At 32.3% G+C, this 22,469-nt stretch overlaps 2 protein-coding genes across 5 annotated transcripts; one reads left to right on the top strand and one right to left on the bottom strand.

The window, feature by feature from the left end:
• Positions 1–1,723: 1,723 nt before the first annotated feature.
• LOC108724803 (beta-glucuronidase) lies at positions 1,724–13,400 on the top strand. 4 transcript variants are annotated; one of them, XM_018451446.1, is made up of 11 exons: positions 1,724–1,832; positions 6,983–7,171; positions 7,561–7,665; positions 8,337–8,513; positions 8,825–9,057; positions 10,479–10,758; positions 11,179–11,453; positions 11,560–11,821; positions 12,218–12,406; positions 12,726–12,864; positions 13,111–13,400. In XM_018451446.1, the coding sequence occupies exons 2-11, from the start codon at positions 6,998–7,000 to the stop codon at positions 13,284–13,286; spliced, it is 2,010 nt and encodes a 669-aa protein (XP_018306948.1). In that variant the 5' UTR covers positions 1,724–1,832; positions 6,983–6,997; the 3' UTR covers positions 13,287–13,400. The 4 variants fall into 4 exon arrangements, with proteins under 4 accessions (XP_018306948.1, XP_018306928.1, XP_018306938.1 ...); XM_018451426.1 differs by lacking the exon at positions 1,724–1,832 and adding an exon at positions 5,981–6,043; XM_018451436.1 differs by lacking the exon at positions 1,724–1,832 and adding an exon at positions 6,000–6,043 and having other exon boundaries at positions 6,987–7,171.
• A 254-nt stretch (positions 13,401–13,654) lies between these two features.
• Positions 13,655–14,562, bottom strand: LOC108724818 (zinc finger HIT domain-containing protein 3). Its single transcript, XM_018451469.1, has 2 exons — positions 14,418–14,562; positions 13,655–14,141 (listed from the first exon to the last, which is right to left on the bottom strand). The coding sequence occupies exons 1-2, from the start codon at positions 14,489–14,491 to the stop codon at positions 13,784–13,786; spliced, it is 432 nt and encodes a 143-aa protein (XP_018306971.1). The 5' UTR covers positions 14,492–14,562; the 3' UTR covers positions 13,655–13,783.
• Positions 14,563–22,469: the final 7,907 nt, after the last annotated feature.

Below are 22,469 nucleotides of genomic sequence, written 5' to 3'. Positions count from 1 at the left end.
ATTCAACTAAACTGCAAATTAAACTGTAAAGAGAAAATTAATTCCAAATAGTCCATAAATATTGATTAAATATCTCTTAATAAAAAATGAATGTTCCTGCATTATGTAAAATACTATATACATTTCTAAAAATGTATATTACTCTTAACATCTAATTTTGACCGTAACCGGCGCTTTTCATATTAATTTGATTTATTCAAGTAAACGGTCCCGTTTCCAAATTATAATATTAAAAAATTTAAAATATTCCCGTGAGAAATACTTTATTTATAATATTGTAGTCAGGGCTTCGAATTACGTTGAAAATGGATTTCAAACGTAAAATACTTTTATACAATTTATACCATCTTGGCGGAAAGTTTTTACGAAAAACTATATAGATTGAAATAAGATCTTAGAAATTCTTAGTTTTTCGTAGATATTTGTAGTGGGACGTAAAGTAGTATTATTTGTTTGAAAAACCAAACAATCCTCCGCCCACAAACAATGCTATTTTACGTCTTACATACGAATATTTACGAAAAACTAGGGATTTTTGAGACAAACAAATCTCACTTTATGTCTCACTACGAATATCTACGAAAAATTAAGAATTTCTAAGATCTTATCTCAATCTATATAGTTGTTCTGTACTTTTTCGTAAAAATTTTTTTCCGCTATGGCAAGAAAAACCATTTTTGCATTCGAAAACCATTTAAAATACCTATTTATCCATTTTACATTTATTATAAAATGGATTCGAAAAACCTATTTTGCATTTTGCATTTTAAATACATTTTTTAAAAGTATTTTACAATTAGTATTTTAAATGGAATTCGAAAGGCATTTTACCCAGCTCTGCTCATGTCTGCATTTTGGACATATTGATCTCTAGGAACGTACTAGACCTATCTTGATTACCACACAGCACCCAAGAATTCTCGCAATCTCGGTAATAATTTATTATAATTTCCTTCGTATATTTTCCCTTTTTTTAAAAATAGTATTTTACGTCTTTAATCTTTGTAATCTTATCTTACAATATGCCGACGGCAAGAACGAAAACAGGAGAGCACGAGGAAGTGAGGAGAGGAGCGCGAGATTTTCGGGTCGGCTTCCTGCGGGCCTCTGCTCTGCTCGGCATCGAGCGGAGCGGAGTAGTCACGCTCGGCGAGTCCGAGGCACAGGCTCGAGTGTTGCACATCGGCGGTGCCCAGTCTCCGGGTTAACGCGCGGATTTAAACACTCGGTGCCTCCAGCAATGATCCGGTTGGAAAGAGAAAATTTGACGCATAATCGATGATCGATGACGACTGGTGCGAGTACATCCGCGAGACTATCGATTTCGAGTTAGCGACAACTGTCTCCGTCCGTTTCTATAACTTTATATTAACTAAATTAATATTGCATAATTCTAGCTATATTAGACGTTTCGATGTCGTGAGAACAATATAGTTATAGTTACAATAAATGTGGGAAAAAAGAATTGCGCTGCGTGGAACTTATTGGCTTTGGTACAAGAAAGATTTTCGGTTTGGCGTGCAAAGCTGAATGTCAGAATCGAGTTAATACAAAACAAAACGTTAGTGCGGAAAGAAAGAGGAAAAGATAAACAAAGATACAAGCCAAGTGGTATATAAGAAGAAGGAAGCGTGAAGAGCTGTGATTTAAGAAGAGAAAAAGAAAACAAGAAGCAATATTCGCCAAAGAAGAAACAGAAGAATTTCTTTTTACGTCTAGAATATACATATAAGTAAAATTTCTTAGAAAGACTGATAGCCACTCCACTTTTCGGCAACTTCTCTTCAGACACTGTGACCAGACTCACGATAGAACGTGGTGATCGCTGCAAGGTTTGTTGCTCGACAACATACAAGATTTACGGATTTATAGATTTAAAATAAATAGAAGTTTACTAATGAAAAATTGAATTATTTACTCAGCGCGCGAATTTATGCGATATCTAATAATTACATTTTTAATATCTTGTCAAAAAGATTAGCAGTTGTTTACTTTCGCAGCAATTGTATTTATCTCTAATAATGTGTGATTTGTAATAATTAATAAAATGTAATGCTGATCACTTGCCTAATTAGTAGAACATCGATAAACGTCAACGGATTTTTACATCAAGATCATATCGATCTTGTATCTCTTCGTTATCAAGTGGTATATTTCAAAATGTAACAACAAAACATTCGAAAATAATTTTGATTAATTTCAAATTGTAATTTAAATGTCGACGCGTCTCTAAACAATACATGTTCGTGAATATATTAATAGCGGATCTGTGTTTGTCGACATCCCGTTTTTGCAATTTCAAAATTTATCTCTCCGACGCGAGGAAACAATAAATTCTCGATGATTTGTCGGCAATCCGTTTTGAAATTTCAACCAAAAAGTCACGATTCCGGCGACCGGACAATACTTCATTTTCCACATGCCGATGCAATTTCCTGCGAGTCTCAAACACGGAAACTCGATCGGTACATCTGTCGATTAGACCGTTGTGTCTGTAATCATCTTACAATATTTTCCACGATTCTATAAAATATAGTAAAACGAAGCTAAAATATTTTACACGATTTGAATTTACGTACTATTCGTTTTAGTTTCGCAATTTTAATTTTTTGCGATACTTAGAAAATTCTAAGAGAATCACACGAGGTGTAATCTGGTCCGTTCTGTAACGATAGAATATTAGCATCGTTATATCATTACTCTGTGCCATTATCATCTCTCGTAATCGCGTCTCTTACACTTCGCTACGCTCGATATGAATACATCGGTGTTAATAATGTAAATTCAAATCACACGCCGCGGGTGTTACGAAAATGCGTATACGGGAGAATGCCTACGGGATTATTTTAGAGCTTCGCGATTTTCGCGGATCAATTATCTTTGCACGAAATTGGGTCTGCGAATTATCTATGCTCGCACAAATAGAGAGAAATCGTGAATGAACGAGGTCGCATTTAGAAACTTTATCGATAGCCAACAATAGACAATTGAAACAATCAGCAGCAGATTTACATTTGAACTGCCTGTAACAAGATTTATTTTCAAATATGATATTTATTTCATTTATGTGACATTTTTATTATTCGAAATTGTTACCACAGAAATTTTCTAACTTCCTTGTTAACTATACTTTAACGTTAACTAATAATGATTAATTTTAATTTCCCTTCTTCGTCAGAACTGATCTATTTGACGCTCTTGTAACATTTTTTAATTAATGTGTGTGTGATTTGCTACAAATAAAATGTTTAAAATAAATTTTATAGGAGAGAAATTTCTTGTTTCGAGAAATAGATTTTTGAAACAGGTAACGAAATTGCAATTCTGGCCAAATATTATCGGGTGTAAGTTCAGACCTGGAACAATAGTGACTATTCGAGGAATTAGGGACACCAGTGCCGTGGTATCTCTGTATACGCACGACACGAGGAAACGATTTGATGCTTTGGGAAGGGAAGTCTGCTCTCGTAGGAGGGCACCGTGCCAGGAAGCCGATATTGCTGCGAACGAGACCCCGCGGAGTGTGTTTGTGTGCATGTATGTGTGTGGGGTGCGACCGGCTCATTGCCCGACAGTTAGCTTTCGTCGAAAGGTCATGCAAAACTGATCACCGAAAATCTTCCTACTGAAAAGATGTAAAAACTGAAATTCCCGAAAGTTCTTGTCAAAATTTTTATTATTGATAAAAAATGTTATCAATAACGTTTATGCACCTAAATATTGCAGTATTTGGATTAAGTTCTTATAAAAATTTAATACTGGAAAGTAGTGATTAATTACTTATTTTGAGTATTAGAAGCATTATATTGTTCAGTGCTCTCAATATTCAAAATAATTCCCATTATTAAGGGGTAACATCTATGTAATCGGCTGTAAATAAAGTCTACGTTTGAGAATTTTTTTTGTTTAATGAATCGTGTTATTAAAAAATGAGTTTTATAACTTTATTAAGCACATAAAAAAGTACAAAAAATAATTTTTTCAGAATTTTATTTATCAAAATGGCGAATCTACAGCAGTGTGATGGAGACAGTCGAAATAGCATGGTATTCCGCGGCTAGCAGCACAAATGTCGTAATTTTTTATTTAGAACAAAAAAGCAAATATTTTTATTTTCTTTACTCAAATATCAACAGAAATATGTAGCCGTTTTTGAAAATATTGATTTTTGATAAAATGGCGGAAGTACAAACAAAAAGTTTGTACTTTTCCATTTTCGTCAAAAAATAGTCGAATAAAATCAGCTGTAACTAAAAAAATTTGTAACTTATAAAAAAATTCTACGTATTTCTTAAGAAAATGTAATTTGTTAAATACTTGTTAAAATTTGAAGTAAATAGGTTAAAAATTATTTGAGTTCTACTGCTAGAGCCAATTTGAAAAGTACTGTTTTGAGAAAAACGCGTTTAAAGTTTTGAATGTCAATGCTTTTAAGTTAACAATTGAATGTTTAGGAGCCTATAACTTTCGAAAAAAATTATATATCGCAATAAAACCACTTGCACTTCATTTTTGAGACCCTAAAGTGTATTTTAAAAGGGAAAAAAAAATCGATTTTTTGAAAATTTTACATAGGTATTACCCCTTAAACTGACCAATATTAAATTATATTTCTGAGATTGAAATGCTTGAGAAATTTCAGATTAATGTTTCGTTAAAAACGTTGAAGGAATTTATTTTATCTTTTCTCTCTCTTGTTTAATCATTTCTAGAGAGAATTTATAATTCTGTATAAATAATTTAATTAGAATACATTATTTGTGGGAAATATATTTCTAGATTTGTAAATTTTTATAATAGAAAATATATTACGATGTAATAATTTCTTAATAAATAATTATAAAAGATTATAAATAAAATTTATAAAATGTTATTTCTGCTGAGAGATACAGGCTATCTCCAATATGAGGTAATAATTTGTTAGAACAAAAATACACAACACACAACAACAAACATTATCACCGCGTGTACAGATAAGACGCGAAGGGGCTTGATCTATACTACGTAATTATTCGAAAAACGATTATAAAAATTATTCGATTAATGATCTTACTATAAATACTTATTTAAAAAAAAAATTGAAGCAGCAGGCCGTACAGTTCTTTTCTGTGCTTTTATTATCACATTTCAAGCCTTCCTTGGAATTTTTTCGTACAAAAGAACGGATGCCAGAAGACCGGTCTTCCTCTCTTTGTGGATGTCGAATAAAATTAAAAGAGAAAAAAGATAAATAGGATGACTCGCGCTCAACCTTTATACAACGAAGCAGACTTGAGAGAAGAATAATTGTTAGAAAAATTATGCGTTACATTGTCTCTAAACGTGCTTTAGAGTCTTGAAAAGAATAAAAATATAATGAAAAAATAGAGTCTGTACTCAAGCGGTTTCAAGGTTTCAACATATGTACTGAGAATAATAAATATTTTATTATTTTGTTAACATTACACATCCGCGTTGACTCTTATCGACTTTTCTTTCTTATTTTTAATTTATTTAGTTTTGATTTATAATCTTTAAAGCCTTTGTTATTGTTCCGACACATCGCATCGTAAATGACATTTATATATACATGATTTATTCTTGGAACTAATAACAATACATCTATATACAGATTGTAAATTAAATTTGCAATTTTCAATCTTGATTCGTAGAATTCCGCATCTGAAAGTAAATGTGTTATTTTCCTAATCGTTGCAAGCAATTTTGCATTAATTTTTTCAATAATTACGTAGTCATAAATTGAACCGCTTCGTCTTATCTGCATACGCAATTTGCAGTGATAACATTCTAATAAATTATAATCTCATATTTATGTGATAAAATAGTGGATTTTCCGCTGTGAAGATCATTTGTATTATCAGAAAGATAAATATTATCGTAAAGCGCTAACGATGTGGGAGGATGTAAAAGTAACGAATTCCTTGTCACGAATTCCTAATCAGATTCATAATTTTGCTAATTTTCTTTATCGAAGAAGTTCGCGCGATATATCAGTCGACTGTAATCAACAGCCGCGACTGGTCGATTCAGGCGCATCGTAAACGTAAGTGCATGCCCAGTAGTTGTGTCCTGTTGTGGTGCAAACTATCTTTATAACATATAAATCGGATGTCGTAAACGCCTTAACGTTCGATAGCAATTTTCTAAGGTATTTTCGGAGAGAATCGCGTGATATTTATACAAATCATGACTATTCGCCGAGAAGAAAGGGGGTCACAGCCATCCGTCAGAGAAATAGGCAACGGGCAATAATTGACAGTTCTAGCGTGTGACATGGCGTAAGGTTATACGATAAGCACAGATTATTCATCGTGTTAAATAAAGTCGTGAAAAAAATATAGCCTTCTGAACCTTTGTGTCATAGGCCGCTTTATCGAAACGTTTGCAATTGCTTGTTCATTAGAAAGTGACGCGAATACAACGTTGAAAACAATCGAATAAATCTTATGAATTTTAACGCTTTTTTAATTATTATTAATTAAAATTGAACTTTCACAACTTCTAAAATTATATCTTCTATGTTTTAAAATTGTTCTCTATGCTTTAAATTTGTTCTCTATGTTTTAATTATCATAATTTTACTTCAAAAGAATCGAGGTATATACTTTTTATCAATATTTTTATCAATATTTTTATATTTTTATCAATATTTGCGTTTTTATCAATATTTTATTTAAATAAGCGTTTTTGTTTTTTAAATTCTATAGTATATGTAACCCGAATTAGACTGCGGTCCACTTGACGCTACAAACGCTTCGAAGCGTTTGTAGCGTCAAGTGGACCGCAACTTTAAATGCGCACTAACATTATTATTATGTATAACATTTTATAAGCACGTTCTGAACTTCCATCTCTAAATTAAGGTCTTCTGTTAATTTTTTTGAGAATTTATTTTCATTTTTATTTCAAAAGGTATGTTTAATTAAAAACAGGAATCTTAAGATCTCGATTACGAATTGTGGATGCTAATTTCTTTGTTTAGAAAGGTCGCAGAGGAATGTGGCACTTGATCTTCTTGTTAATCGGTAGCGCGATGGCCGGTGAATCCGGACCGGAGTCGCCGCTAGAGTTCTCCGAGACAATCAAAATCGAGGCGCCGCTTCCTTATGAGGAGGCATTTCCAACCCCGCTTCCTGGTTTGCTATATCCCAGAGAAAGTGAATCCCGAGAGGTAAAACTTACATGACACACACTGATCTTTTAATGCCACTCGAATCTCAAATAATCGGCTTACGTTTTCATACTTCTATCGCAAATCTAAATAAGAGTTTCCGGAAAAGCAATCCACGACATTATATATTTTATATCTCGCTTATTAAAAATAATTCTAAATATTTCTATTCTAATAAAGAATTTATTATCCTATAATAATATAAAATTTATATAAATACACATTGTTTGTTAAGCCGAAAGTAATTGTAGTGCACTGATGTAATTTTATATTGACTAAGAATATTTATTTGAAGAACTTTATAAGAATATTTATCTGTTTTATGAAGATTTTTATAATAAAAGTAAATGCAACAAAGATCACCAGATATTTTTAATGTTTTCTTCCAGGTAAAATCACTTGACGGATTATGGAATTTCGTTTATGGCGTTTCGTCTGAAGGAGATGTACTAAAGGGTTTTTCAGAAGGATGGTTCACTGATGACTTATCGAGGGTATCGTATTGAGATTTAACGTAAAATAATAATTAATAATGACAAGTGTAATTAATGAATGAAATAAATATTAAAGTTTTTATTACATGAAGTCACATTATCAAATTTGTGAAAAAAAAAATTTATAACAAAAAAACATGATAGTAACTTGATAAATAAAAAATTAATACCTAGAAAAGAAAGAGAAATGAACGAGATATTTTTCAATTACATAACAGTAGGCAGAGAAATATTCAATTGACTAGTTAATTTTTCGCAAAGACTCTGAATCGATTATCCATATTAAATTTTTTCGTATTTAATACCGACATTACTTTCTTTACATTTTTCTCTTGTAAACTATGTATAATGTTAAATATATTATAAATCCATTCAAATAATTTCTTTAAGATCCTGCTTATAAAATTTTTTCTGCAGAAAAAACGCGCGTACAGAAATTAAACAAAAAACTATAGAACAATTCAATATTTTACGAATCTTTTCATTTATTCATTTATTATTATTTATTTTCTTTTATTTACTTGCTTTTATTATCTTTATTGTTAGTTCACGTCCAATTTCTAACCATTTACGTTGCAAGAGTCACTTGCATTTTATAATTTCGCGTAATTGCACGTCATCCGTTTGTTATTACTCGTCACCGTTCGCGTAAGACAAGACTGGCTCTACAGGTCGGAGAAATGATGAAGATGCCAGTACCCTCGTCCTACAATGACGTTACAACATCGCGTAGTCTCAGGGACCACCTCGGTGTCGTGTGGTACCACAGGACCTTCTTCGTGCCCTACTCTTGGAAGGACGAACGCGTCTTCGTCAGATTCGGCTCCGTCCATTACCTCGCACAAGTAGTAAGCATCTACCATTCTGAGTTTTTCAATTCCAAAGCGATCTTTTGGAACTTTCCTAAAATATGACTTATCGAAAATTATAATTCAAGAATATCTAAAAAATATAAAATCAAAAATAGACAACAGAAAGAAAATGAACAAAATTCCAATTATAATAATTCTTCTATTATAAATGAAAAATATATTAATTTGTGTTCAAAAAGACGTACGATAATTTTGGAGAGAAATATTAATCTTTAAGTTCAAAACGCACCGAAAGTTCAAGTAATTGTAAAAATTGTAAGCTGCACATGTCGTACATTTTTGTGTAGTGGGTAAACAATGCTTTGGTGACCAATCATGAAATGGGTCATCTGCCCTTCGAAGCGGAGATCTCGTCATTTGTGATCTACGGTGGCATGAACCATATTCTTGTCGCTGTGGATAACACTCTGGGGCAGAATAGCGTGCCCCAGGGTAAGGTCATACAGGTGAATACCGACAATGGTACCAAATACTTGCAGACCTACAGTTTCGATTTTTTCAACTATGCCGGTATACACAGGTAAAAATTTAATTAATTAAAACAAAATAGTTCAAACAAACAAAGATTATTTAATTATTAATCATTTTATATTCAATACTCTTTATTTTTAAAAATAATCTTGACTTGTGCTTAATACACTTGTAAATGGCAAGCATATAGGAGAAATATTTTTAAAACATTAACATCATTTCTGTCTCGTTTAAAGATGTATTATAGCACTTATCTAGTCAAATGACCATCTGAATTCGATAAATTTCAAAATAATTAAATAATTGTTATTAAATTATAGGATGATTTCTGAACAAGTTTGTTATTATAAGAGATATTGTGAAGAAAAACAGCCATTGTATGCACTGATTTCTCTTATATAAGGACAAGCATATTTTATAATAATTTTCTTGAAAACGGTACGGTAAATCGACTTAAAATTTTACATATAGGAACAAAATACATTAAAGAGTATCTTAGCAAAATATTATAGCAATGGTGTTATCTTCGAAATTCTGACATACATCTTTAATTAACATTTTAATTACATTAAAACTTTAATTTTAATTAATTAATTAAAAAATTATATTAATTACATTTTTTTATATTTATATAAATAAATGATAATCTTATTTCTTTCGATTTACTTATTTTTTTAAATAGTCTCAAACGTGAACAAATTAAAAGGACGTATTAAAAGAAATTGTTTCGATTTCAAATTGAATCTCCAATTTTCGAGAGCAAATAAACTCAATATGTTGTAAATATAACAAATTCAATACAATTATTTGACAAAGAGAAAATACATGACAGGTGTAATAGCATTGTTCCGTTTCACAGTTACATTATTACGAAGGACCTTTCAAGCTCTCTGAAGCGATACGCGAATTTCACTTGTCACAAATAGATCTCTATCAAGGGCTTTGTAGAAAAACTAAAAAGAACATTCAATAGTTTACCCAACAATCGAGGTCATGAGATTTTTGCTCTTTTACGACAAAATTTCTATAACATAGAAAAATAGAGATGGACACAAATTTGATTATTTTCATCACGTACAATAATTTGAGATAATTATACAGCAATTCCGGTGATTCGAACGATAGTCATTTTTCTTTATTCAGTCATAGTTGATACAAGAATGAAGAAAAATACAAAGAGTTTATTTATAGAAAAACACTTTTATAACATAATGTTAGTACATATTTATAGAAAAACACTCTTATAACATATGTTATAATTACATATTTTTAGCAAAATGTTTTATTTATTTTAATTTTTAGATGAATTAGATTTAAATAACATTTTTGATAATTTATTATTCTGCATAAGAGTACCAATTTTTTATATTTGAGATCCTGTGTTCATTAAGTCAGAATGTATGATATTAATTATATTTATGACATAATTGCTCCTGATATTAATAAATTTTATTGGAACACTTTACGAAGGTCCGTTTTGTTGTATACCACGCCGCGTGTCTACGTTAAGGATATCACAGTAAGGACAAGCCTGATCGGCGATATGGGAATTGTCAAGTATACCATAGAGGCGGGTGGGATGAACGAAGGGGAAATACCTGTCTGCAGAGTCATGTTGTTCAACGCCGAGAACACTTTGGCCATCAAGGAGCCCGTTTATGGTACATCAGGTACCCTGAAGGTCCCGATCGCCAGACTCTGGTGGCCTAGAGGCATGAACCCCAATCCAGGATACCTATACACTTTGGAGGTACCGTAAAGTAGAGTAACTTTGGCCCAGTCGGGATAACCGTAAAATGGTATAATTTTGGCCCAATTAAAAAAAAAACTAAAAACGATACTTGAACAAAATCAAAACATAAAACGTCTCAAATTAAGACATTCTTTAAGACGTCTTATGTCCAGATTTTGACATGAGAGTTATCTGGACATTGCCAAAATTTGGGCCAAAATTATTCCATTATACGGTATTATCATTGCTCAAAACTTACAAGTATCTTAATATCTCGTTTAAGACAAAGTCTATTTCAAATCGACCATAAAAAAGGAAAGTCAGAGAGAAATGATACATTCTGTATAGAAAATTGTACGCGGACTGAAATATTAATTTGTTTATAAATTGTTTAAAAAATTTAAATTTTATTTACCAAAACGATAAACGTTTTTTTAGATAAGATTATCAGTGGTAAATCTCACCAAACCAGATGTCTATCGATTACCGATTGGCATCAGAACACTCGCCTGGACTAATACGAGTCTCTTGTTGAATGATCGGCCGGTGTACATGCGTGGTTTTGGCAGACACGAGGACTCGGCTATCAGAGGACGTGGTTTTGACCTCGTCACTGCTGTCAGAGATCACGATTTGCTTCAGTGGGTCGGTGCAAACGCCTATAGGACCAGCCATTATCCTTACAGCGACGAAGTCCTTGATATAGCCGACAGGTACCGAGAATTTTCCTCCTTTAAAATTATCTGGTATGCTAAAACATTTCATCTTTCACTTTTCTTGTACTTGCTTTATTTCATTTTGTTTAATTTTATTTTAAAGATTGGGTTTCCTCATAATCAGCGAGTGTCCTTCCGTCGATACGGAGAATTATTCGCCGTTATTACTCATGCGTCACAAGGATTCACTGTCGGAGCTCATTCGCAGGGACAAGAACCGACCCTCCGTAATCATGTGGTCCTTAGCCAACGAACCGAGGACCCAGTTGTTCCAGGCCGAAGAGTACTTCAAACAGATCGCTCATCACACAAAAGCAATCGATCCTACCAGACCAGTTACTATTGCCCTGGCTCGTGGAGTGCAAGTAATTACAAATACATAAGGATACGAAAAAATAATAATAATAACATTAAAAAAATGGATAGTATTATTCATTTTGAATTATATTAATTTGAATCTGATTAAACTTTCTAATAAAAAGGCATAAAACATTCTTTTAACATTCTCTTAAAAAAGAAAAAAGAAAGACGTTTCCTAATTTTCAACGTCGAAAATTTTTTAGGCTAAATTAAAAATTTTTAAATTATACTTTAATAAAATGAAAGTTTAAATATTAATACAATTTTTATTATTATCTAATTATTAATCTACCCAAAATTTTTAATTTTTATCACAATTAATATTATCATTAATTTTATCACAAATAAATTTTATCACTAGTAACATGAAGAATGTGATAAATAGATATTGTAAATTTTAGGAAGACAAAGCAGGTCAGTTTCTCGACGTGATCAGCTTCAATCGTTATAACGCCTGGTATAGCAATGCCGGTAGACTGGACATGATTACTGATAGAGTTCAAGGGGAAGCTGAGGCTTGGCATAGAAAATATAACAAGCCGGTACTTATGTCCGAATACGGAGCAGATACTATGCCCGGTCTGCACGAGGTAAAAAACTCATTTTACAATCACAAAAGTTCTCTTTTTATAATAAATTATAATATATATATTTTCTATACAAAAATGAAAATATGTAATAGAAATAAAAAATAGAAATAAAATTCAAAAATAATACAAAAATGTTAAAAGAAATACGTAAAGAAAAGCTACAAATATAAATAATTATAACGAAAAATAGATATAAAAATATAAGGAAAAATAAGATAAAAATATAATAATTATTTTTTGTTTAAGAAACTATTATAACATTGTAACTAACTTTTTAATTTTTTTATTTATACGCATTCTTAACATAAATTAATTTCAGCTACCGGAATACGTATGGAGTGAGGAGTACCAGAAGGAATTATTTTCCAAACACTTCGAAGCTTTCGATCGATTGCGAAGCCAAGGCTTTTTTATCGGCGAATTCATCTGGAACTTCGCCGATTTCCGCACTGCACAAAGTGAGTATCGAATAAAATTTCTTCAGTAATTTATCATTATATTTATTAATTTTTTTTAACAATTCAATCCTGATATTATGAAAATTATGCTAATGGATTATAATAAAATTCATACATTTGTTTCCCTGCTTCTTTGTATAATAATTAATTAAAAGAAACTTTCAATCATTCAGATACCAACATGATTTCGAAAGATCTGACTTAAAACATTTTTTAATAATATTCATCAATGTTTATACGTTGCAGCGTATACCAGAGTGGGCGGCAATAAGAAAGGAATTTTTACAAGAGACAGACAGCCAAAGATGGTAGCTCATCACGTTAGAAAAAGGTATCATGCTCTCGCAGTCGAATTGGAGGGTGCACAGATACCTAATGACTTCGAAGACTATTACTATTCCTCTCAACACTTAAAACTCTGACTGAATATAAAAAAAAGAAAAAATTAAATGCGATAATTGTTTCGCAAAAAATCTTAATTTTTGACAAAATTGCATTTTATTTTATCATTTTGTACATGGATACGTAAAAGTTGCACCGATAACTTAATATAGAATTATACCTAGTGTATGTATAGTCTATCATGAAATCATTTGTGAGAAAAATATAAATCCTCTATTTATTCATCTAAGATTTATTCACATTCATTTGTATGAAAAAAAACTTCACATTGTTTTCATATCCATTAATATCATCTAGTACAAATTTTTATACTCCATGTATTCTTACTGTGTACAGAAGTATTTAAATATTTAATAAATATTTAAATAAAGAAACAGCATTTTTCGGTCTTGAGATTTTTATGCAATTTGTAAAATATATTTACAAGTTGTATTAAAAATTATGTCTTTAATATATCACAGCCTTATTTGGTGCAACAATAACATACACTTACAAGTACTCACTTGTCAGAAGTAGTTTAACATGGCTTAGCATGGTCTGGTGGTTCTACGATCTTCAGACAAGCATCAGCCATCTCCACGAATATAGGTTCCTTTTTCATGGCTAAAGCAATCGCCTCGGTTGGATTTGGACTATTCACAACTGTCTTCATAATATTACGCAAGTGGGAAGATTGGAGGCACTGTTTCAGTTCCTTGTTGTCGCACAACTGCTGTAACTTCTCCATGGGCACCGTATCTTCCGTTGGAAAATTGTATTTCCTTTGATTGACGCTTTGATGATCCTTGGATGCCTCAGATAATATTGGAGGCTTGCAGTATTGAGTCTTATGCTCTTTGCAATAAAAAGTAAATGAAACAGTAAATGAAACTTGACTAAACTATACAGATTAATTAGAGCAATTAAGTTTATAAATAAAATTTACAGCAAATATTCAAAGAAAGATTATATATATTTATATATATCAATATTATTATAATTACGTTATAAATATCTTTTCAATAAGTTATATAAAGATGACAAGTTTATTATTATTTTCTTGTATTGTCAAACATTAACGTGACAATTGTCAAGTGATGAAAATAACAATTATCTGCGCAGAAAGCACATAACCTCAAAAGAATACAATCAATACAAGCAGTTACACTTACTAAAATTCCCTGCACGTCGGACATTTGTAAAGTGCATCATGCTTTCTGCAGACACAACAATTTCTAAGTGTCATGACTTAATTACTTCAGAAAGTACGCTATTTAATATGTAAAAATATCGGAGCACGTGTCACGAATGTATTTACACGACCACGTGATCCACGAGCATCTTGTATATGGTGCCATCTGTGGATTGATGAAAGAAACAAATTTAAAATTCTTGAGACATTTAAAATTTAAATGGCAAATAATTTTCGTTTATTTTCATCGCTTTTTTATTGCGGTTCTCATCCAGAAATGAAATAGGAATTTTAATGAGCGTTACCTTTATTTTTTTCTGAGACATTTAATAACAAGCAATACTTAGCAAAAACTATCTCTTTATAAATACATAAAATTAAATGTTGCATATTTTTACATAATGACATATATTTTTACACAATGTTAAGAGTAATCTCGAGGAATTTTTAATTAATTTTATTAAATATTTAGTTCAGAATTATTATTAAACTTCATTTAAAGTTTTATTCGCAAAATAAATTTGATTTAATATTAAATAAATAATTTTTGAAAATAAGAAAATAATCAATTTAAAACATCGTTATTTTAAACGACTAATTCTCGAAAATTTTGTGTGATTTATAATAATTAATAAATTATATATTTAATAAACTTCACAATTAATTAAACAATTTTCTCTACTTCTTTATCTACATATCGTTTTTCTTTTTGTTACAACGTCTCCTAATTTGACAAGAAACTTCTCGTAGTAAATAAAAATATAAAATTAAAAAGCTCTGAGAATAAATCTAACATAGAAAATAAAAAAAGCCAGTAAGAGTCAACGCAGTTATTGGTGTGCAAGTAGAATATATTTTTCACATAAAATTAATCAAAAACACAAACGTTTCGACAATCGGTTTGGTCCTCACAAAAGCCACAAAAAAGAAAAAATTAATAATATTTAAACATATTCATGAAATTCTGCAGTTATTGTTAACAAGTAAGTATCGACAAATCGAATAATAACAGTACGAAATTAAATTAGAAGGCCATAATAACTTAACGAATTTTGAACAATTCAGCAATATTTTTTTTCTAGATTTATATTATTTATATATCATTTGATGGCACTTTTCGAAAATCAGGCGACTTTTATGCATCTAAAATCGATGGCATTAAGAAAGTAGCATTCGTGAGGAATTCACACCGCGAGGAGAGAAATTACAGAGCTGGACGACATATTTCGATGAGGAGGAGGCGGAACTGGCCTGGATCTCTAAATGCGATCTTGTGGCGGATAACGATGGAAATTCGCATTCTTGCGATGCGAGAGTTACGTACGTACGTCACTCGCGTGCCGGACACGATGCGTCAACCGTATTCGCGCGATTCCAACGTGATTTCATTTCACGTCACGCGAGAACCGAATCTCGCTTTAACGATTTTACTTAGCACGGAAAACGGATCTCGTTTTGATGCGTAACACGATCTGAATTTTTGCCCTCGGCGAAACGCGAACCAAATTTCATTCTTGAACGAAACTACCGTTTCGATACAACGGCAAATAAATTTTTCTTTAGTTCAACCGAGATTTACTTTTCAACATAATTAAAATATTTTTATTTTTTAATTGTGATTTTAATATTGCACACAATATATAATTTTGACACAATACGATACATTACTTTATTTTTAAGTAATATAAAACGAGAAATAAAAACTGCATTACCAAAATAAAAAATGTGTAAAGTAATATATAATTGTAAATATTTAATTATAATATAGTATTTACACAGGAAGAACGGTTTTGCTGAAGTATTTAAAAATTTTAGTTACAGATTTGAAAATAATTTCTGTTGGACCATTAGAATAATTATGTAGAACGCTCAAATTTATTTTAATTTATTGCAACAGCAAAAGGTGAGGCGCCAGCAAGACTACTGCTATAAGTCTGCTTATACAATCGATATAATATAATAAACAAAAAAAATATACAAACTCGATAATACTTCTAAACAAGATAGAGTCAACAGCCAAAAATAAACGAACAAAATTAAAAATTAATTAAGGTAACACATTCATAAATAACTTAATACGATATAATAAAAATAACAGATAACAATTAATAAAATAATAATAAATTAATATAATAAGCAGGTAAAAATAAAAATAAGCGCAGATAAATGCACCATCACGCGCAATACAATCAAATTGATTGTTACAATGTTAAAACTTTTCGCAGTATTACTCGTCATACTCGAGATTTCTACGTAGTAGTACTATATAGTATTACGTACTACGGTAGTACGTAATGATTTTGATGGTCCAACAAAATTATTTTCAGATCTGTATCGTCTACGTAAATTTTTAGATACTTTTGCAAAATCGTTCTTTCTGTAGTTATAAAACTATTACAGAGTAGAATCAGCGACGAATGAGTTGTCGTTGAAAGCTCTCGACGCTGAAACTTTCCCGGGGCCGGTGACCATGAGTAGAGCTCGCGCGCCCAAGGTCATTGATTCCACCGGCAGTTCCGGCTCGGTTTCTGGGCCAGGTTAACCGACGGTCCCGCGACGGCGACGTCCGGAATACCTTCGCTCGCCGTGACGTCGACTTGGCCCGATACGGCAGACCGGTAACGAGTCGGTATAACTCAGCGATGGACGTGAACTCGTCCGAACCCTCCAAGTTCTAATACAAGTGTCTTCCAATCAATCAGCAAATTATTAAATTTGAAATTATAAGATATTATAACTTCGAGGTCCTTTTTTGATCAATCAGCAAATGATTAAATTTTATTATAAGATATTGATTAATTTCCACGCGAGGAACGACTGATTTCATAAACAGAAATTTAATACTGGCTATTTTATTACTAAAAAAACAGTAATCAATTACTTATGTGGAGTACTAAAAATATTGTACAGCATTACTTTTAATACTTAAAATAAGTAATTAATTACTGCCCAGCAAACAACCTAAAAAATACACAAAAGTGAACAAAAAAATCAAAATTTTTATTTTAACTCTTAACGTTGATAAACAGTTAAATATAACAAAAAATCATCATTTTCAGCCAAAATGACTTTCATAACGTCAAAATAAAGTCATTTTGGCTTTCTCTTGACTTGTTTATGTTCCTTAGAAAGCTGATTTTATTTGTCCTTATTTTAACGTTAACGTCTTTTAATATCAAAATGACAATAAATAACGTCAGCTTATTTGTTGGGTAATTTTCAGTATTAAAAACTGACCAATATTACATTTCAAGCGAGAGTGATCCTTCAGAATTTTCTCAGAATAAATCCAATTACAAATGTGATCATTAAATTGTTAATTTAATTGTAATCCAAGTAATTGAATTTTAGATATCTATAAATAATTTTGCAAGATCCCTGCTCGTAGTTCGCTTAGCTAACACATGAATTACGGCCATGCCGCGTATCATCGGCGCCTCGCGAACATTCCGCCGCGCAAAATGCGAGTTGGCCGTTCATTCACGTCTGAGTCCCCGTTCAACAGCGGGGCATTGACGCAGCGGCACGTGCGAGTTTAATCCTTTGGAAAAGAATTTCCGAAAGTCCAAACATCGCAAAAAAAGATTTCACGGATACTGGACGCTCTGATAAATAAACGAAAGGTAGATTAAACTTCTATCATAAGCAGCCTAGATTAATTTTTAACAATGAAGAAAAGTATCAAGTAAAAAGATCAAACTTTCGACGGCCTTTAAAGCAACTTTGTAATTTATTTTAACATATAACTCTAAGATAAAATAAACTTTCCTCTCATCTATTTTTTTTTCTGTCGAGGATTACTAAAAATTAATTGTTAATTAGTAAAATTTTGCAATGGAGATGGTTGACTGTGTTCGACGAGCAGCGACGACGGCCCTTAAAGAGCAGCGTTTCGTTGCTCTTAATTGACATCAACATGAATTACAACGCAAATAACAAAAGTGAGCTCGTATTAAAAAACGGCACCTGGGTTTACCTTGAGGAGGTCGCGGTACGTCGATCTCATCCTCTTCCTCTTTTTCCATCTGTGACGACTGAAGAATGCGATGACCCAGCGTCAGGAAATCCACCTCCAGATGGTCGTACCGAATTGCGATTGTACGTGTCTCAGATCTCAGATTACTTCGGCTGTATTAAATTTATTATTATGATTAGAAATTATTACATTTATTAATTTAAAAATGTAAATGTAATACTTGAAATTAGCAAATCTATTTGTTTTATAAGTTTTATTACACGATTATATGGAACATAGATTTATCACTTTTTATTATATTTAATATTTTACGAATAACAATTATTATTTCATTTATCAAAATTAACTATTTCTTGTTGAAGATTGGACTTTGTAGACAGGAAAAGCTCGCAACAAAATCTCAAAGTTGCTTTCTTCATTTAATTACATATATAGATGATTATAATAGAACAGTAATCTAATCAAATGTTCTACATTAAATCATACCGATAACAATTATTTTATTATACGTTCTTCATATTAATTTGCTAGTGTCAAAAAAGAAAAAGCTTTGCGTGGGGAAAGATACATGTATGTACACGATGCGTTATATCTAACGGAAGCTGGTCCAAATTCTTTGGAACGACTCGCGTGCGTCGAGATCTCATCTCGCCGCGAGCACGATGACAGCATCCGGCGATGACGTCATACAATTGCGACGGCGGCCACCGCCACAGTCGCGATGATCGTGCACGATGACGTCGACGATGATCACAGATCGGCGACGGCAACAGCAGGAGGAGGAAGGAGCTGGAGCCCCGAGCCGAGTCGGCAGGAATCGACGGTGCACCGTTTCGTCGCGGGGCCCAGCCAGTTCCTTCCAGATCGCCGTGTCGTCGACTTCTTTCGGATTCTCGCGGATTCATCGAGCTCTCGGCAATTCCGTAGGCCGAGCCGGTCGTCGATCCGCGACGCCACGCCGGCCGGACGCCCGTCGACACATGACAGTGACCCACATACCGCGGTTCCGGTATGCCGCGATTACGGTCCGCGATACGTAAACGTTGGTAATCCCGACGGGTCCGATAAGCCGAACAAAAATCGAGCGGAACCCAATGAAACGGAGGAACAGTAACCAGCATCGACCGTAATCGGAAACTGGCCGACGACGATTATCGATTTTCAATAGTCATTTCGCACTGTAACTTGGTACCGTACTCGCGGCGTTTTAACGGTGATTTCTGATGCGATCGTTCGATCGAGTGCGATCCGAAATGAATTGTTAAATAAGTGAAATAATTGTAAGAAAATTGCAAATAAAAAGTGAATAAATAAAATAACGTAGAATAAATTGATTAAGGTTGGATGGCCACTTACACGTTAATCCTTGAATTGTATTTATTGACGATGGCGATTTTAAAATAAAGTCGGAATTGCGCGACTGTATTTAAATGTAGCTAATTGTAAAGCGCACAATTACCGTTTTAATATTTGATAAATTAAATCTAATATTTTATTAACTACCATGTTGAATTCTAAACATATAATTATATAAGTCTCAACTTAATGTTGAATAAATTATATTGTATTTAGAGCTAATTAAATATTTATCAATATAACATTAGAATGACATTTGCATTAATTAAAATAGAGAATTGTTTAGCGCGATTCGTTTAAGATTCTTTGCTTCTTTTGACCAGAACTGTGTTCGTTTAACACAAATCATAGCATGCCGTTATCACCGCAATATTATCACCGGCACCGGAGAATTAGATAGTCGCGTTTAGTCGGTCGCGAGATCGCGCGACGATGATTCAATGCCGGATGATAATTAACATTTATAGTGATACATTAAAATCGATTCAAACATCCACGTTCGACCAGTCGCAGATCAGCCTGCAATAAAATCGAGTAAGTACGAGAGTTGGATGAACGGCTAAATGTGGCGCTTTTTTCCCCACTCGATATAAACGCGTGGGTTTTTACTGTGACGTGAGTGAAAATAATTACAATGTCTCGATCCATGTTAACGAATGTATTAGAAACGATTCTTTCCTGGTGACTAATCGTACATGATGGCGGATCTGAAATTTTTAAAGAATGGAGTATACGCGAACATGAAGAGCAACGAGAACAGGGAGAGGAGTATACGTATTATATTAGCGTATTATGACGAATCATAATGAAGTAGCTTCGGAAAAAAAGAGTAAATCTAGAAAAAAGTAGTAATTTATACTTCCGTTTATATATTCTTGCGGTGCAAAGAAGTGACATAAAATGAAAAACTGCGATATATAATGATTAAAATAAGGAAGGACTAAAAAATTTATCGACGATAGTTATGGTCTTAAAATTACTTCGATATTAGAAATTATAATAAAAATATATTACTATGATTATTATAAATACATTATAAATACAATAAAAATACATTACTATGATTATTATAAATACATTATAAATACAATGCATAGTAAATGTAACGTCTACAAATGCATAATATGTGTACATATATTGGTATATAATGTACATATATCATATTTTTGCAGAAAAAAATTGTTTACCTACAAAACATTGTGTTCTGAAGATGAAACATTACGAGGTACTACAATTAATAATTAATAGTAATAGTCATAATAAAATTACGTAATTAGAATCTTATGCATATACAAAATAAATCATTTATTTTTTATTTATTATACCGATATTATACTATTGGTTTCTTATCATACTTATACATTATCAGAGAGCAAATTGTACCCGATAATAGGGAAGATTCCATTGGCACGTATACGCCATGGGCGAAGGAACTTGGTAGAATTCAGGAAGGCGGTAATTTAATCGCGCATTATGTCGCCGCGTGCCAGATTTAGCAAGAAACACTTGTTCCAATACGTAAGATTATATACCGCTCGTCACACTCTTTCTCTCTCTCTCTCTCTCTCTCTCTCTCTCTTTCTCTCTCTCTTTTACCGCCAATGCGAACATGCAAATATTTTGGTGGAACACGCGCATCACCGATAGTCACGTAAGTAAGTAGTACGTGTTAATCCTTTCGGACTTGTTTACTTCTCGTATCATTTGGAAGAATAAAAAAAAACAGCGAGTCTTATCGCTTTATTTATCGTATATTTCATTCTAATAGATCTAATTATCACTAGCGTCCGGTGAATCCAGCTAAATTAATCTAATTAAGATGACATGGATACAATAGATTTTTACATTCTAAAAATTAATTCCTCAAGTTTATTTAAATTAAACGCAAATTTTATTTTTGTTAACGCAGAGAAGAATTCTGCAGTGTCTTTCATTTAACTATGGTTGACTAATTTGGCCATTTTTACTCGTGGAGAAAAACGGCGTTTTCTCTCATGTTTCCCTCCGCAAGATTTTCAGACGACTTTCGTGTTTTTCAAATTATAGAATAATGTCATTACATCCTGCCATAACTAAGGATCAGGATAAAGTCCATCCATCTTTCTCTCCCTCTCTCTTTTTCTCTCTTTCTCTCTCTCTCTTTCTCTCTGGAGAATGACTCGCGCACTCGAGTTCATCGACGGAAATACATCGCACGAGTCAGAATGCCTTTCCTACGTTCACCTAACATACATCATCTATACACCTATATACATATTACAATAAAACACATTAAAATGACATAGCTGGACGATTCATCTTTTACGTATTCGAACGGAGGAGTAAAGTCGTCATTAATCAATTTCAATTTTACTTTTACTTCAATTTCTTTTTTTATTCACTCTTTATTTCACGTCTTTTGACTCGATTTGATTCAATTTTGGATCTTTTAAAAATTCTTCTACATTGACGACTTTCATGAATCTGTTTTCCATTGTAGGGACCAGCGAATCTCTTGTCAACTCGACCATGATACAGGAAACAAGGTGTTTTGCTCTCGAGACGCGCAGTCGATGATCAATCAGAAAGTTAGCCCAAAATTATATTAAATCAATAAGAAAGTTGCCTCAAAATTATATCCGACCATCATTATGCGTAATAAAACACTTTGTATTTTAATATCATGAATTCGACGATCCATCGTCGGGGGGGGGGGGGGTT

This window comes from Mycetomoellerius zeteki, unplaced genomic scaffold (genome assembly GCF_001594055.1).
Source record: "Mycetomoellerius zeteki isolate Tzet28-1 unplaced genomic scaffold, Tzet1.0 scaffold106, whole genome shotgun sequence".
Lineage (NCBI taxonomy): Eukaryota > Metazoa > Arthropoda > Insecta > Hymenoptera > Formicidae > Mycetomoellerius > Mycetomoellerius zeteki.
Note: the sequence above shows the minus strand (reverse complement) of the source record. Positions and strands in the feature narration are given on the sequence as shown.

Coding starts and splice junctions, on each gene's coding strand:
- LOC108724818 (XM_018451469.1), bottom strand. CDS start 14,491: ATGACACTTAGAAATTGTTGTGTCTGCAGAAAGCATGATGCACTTTAC. Junction 14,142..14,417: donor CCGACGTGCAGGGAATTTTA/GTAAGTGTAACT, acceptor TGTATAGTTTAG/TCAAGTTTCATTTACTGTTT.
- LOC108724803 (XM_018451446.1), top strand. CDS start 6,998: ATGTGGCACTTGATCTTCTTGTTAATCGGTAGCGCGATGGCCGGTGAA. Junction 7,172..7,560: donor GAGAAAGTGAATCCCGAGAG/GTAAAACTTACA, acceptor GTTTTCTTCCAG/GTAAAATCACTTGACGGATT. Junction 9,058..10,478: donor AACTATGCCGGTATACACAG/GTAAAAATTTAA, acceptor CACTTTACGAAG/GTCCGTTTTGTTGTATACCA.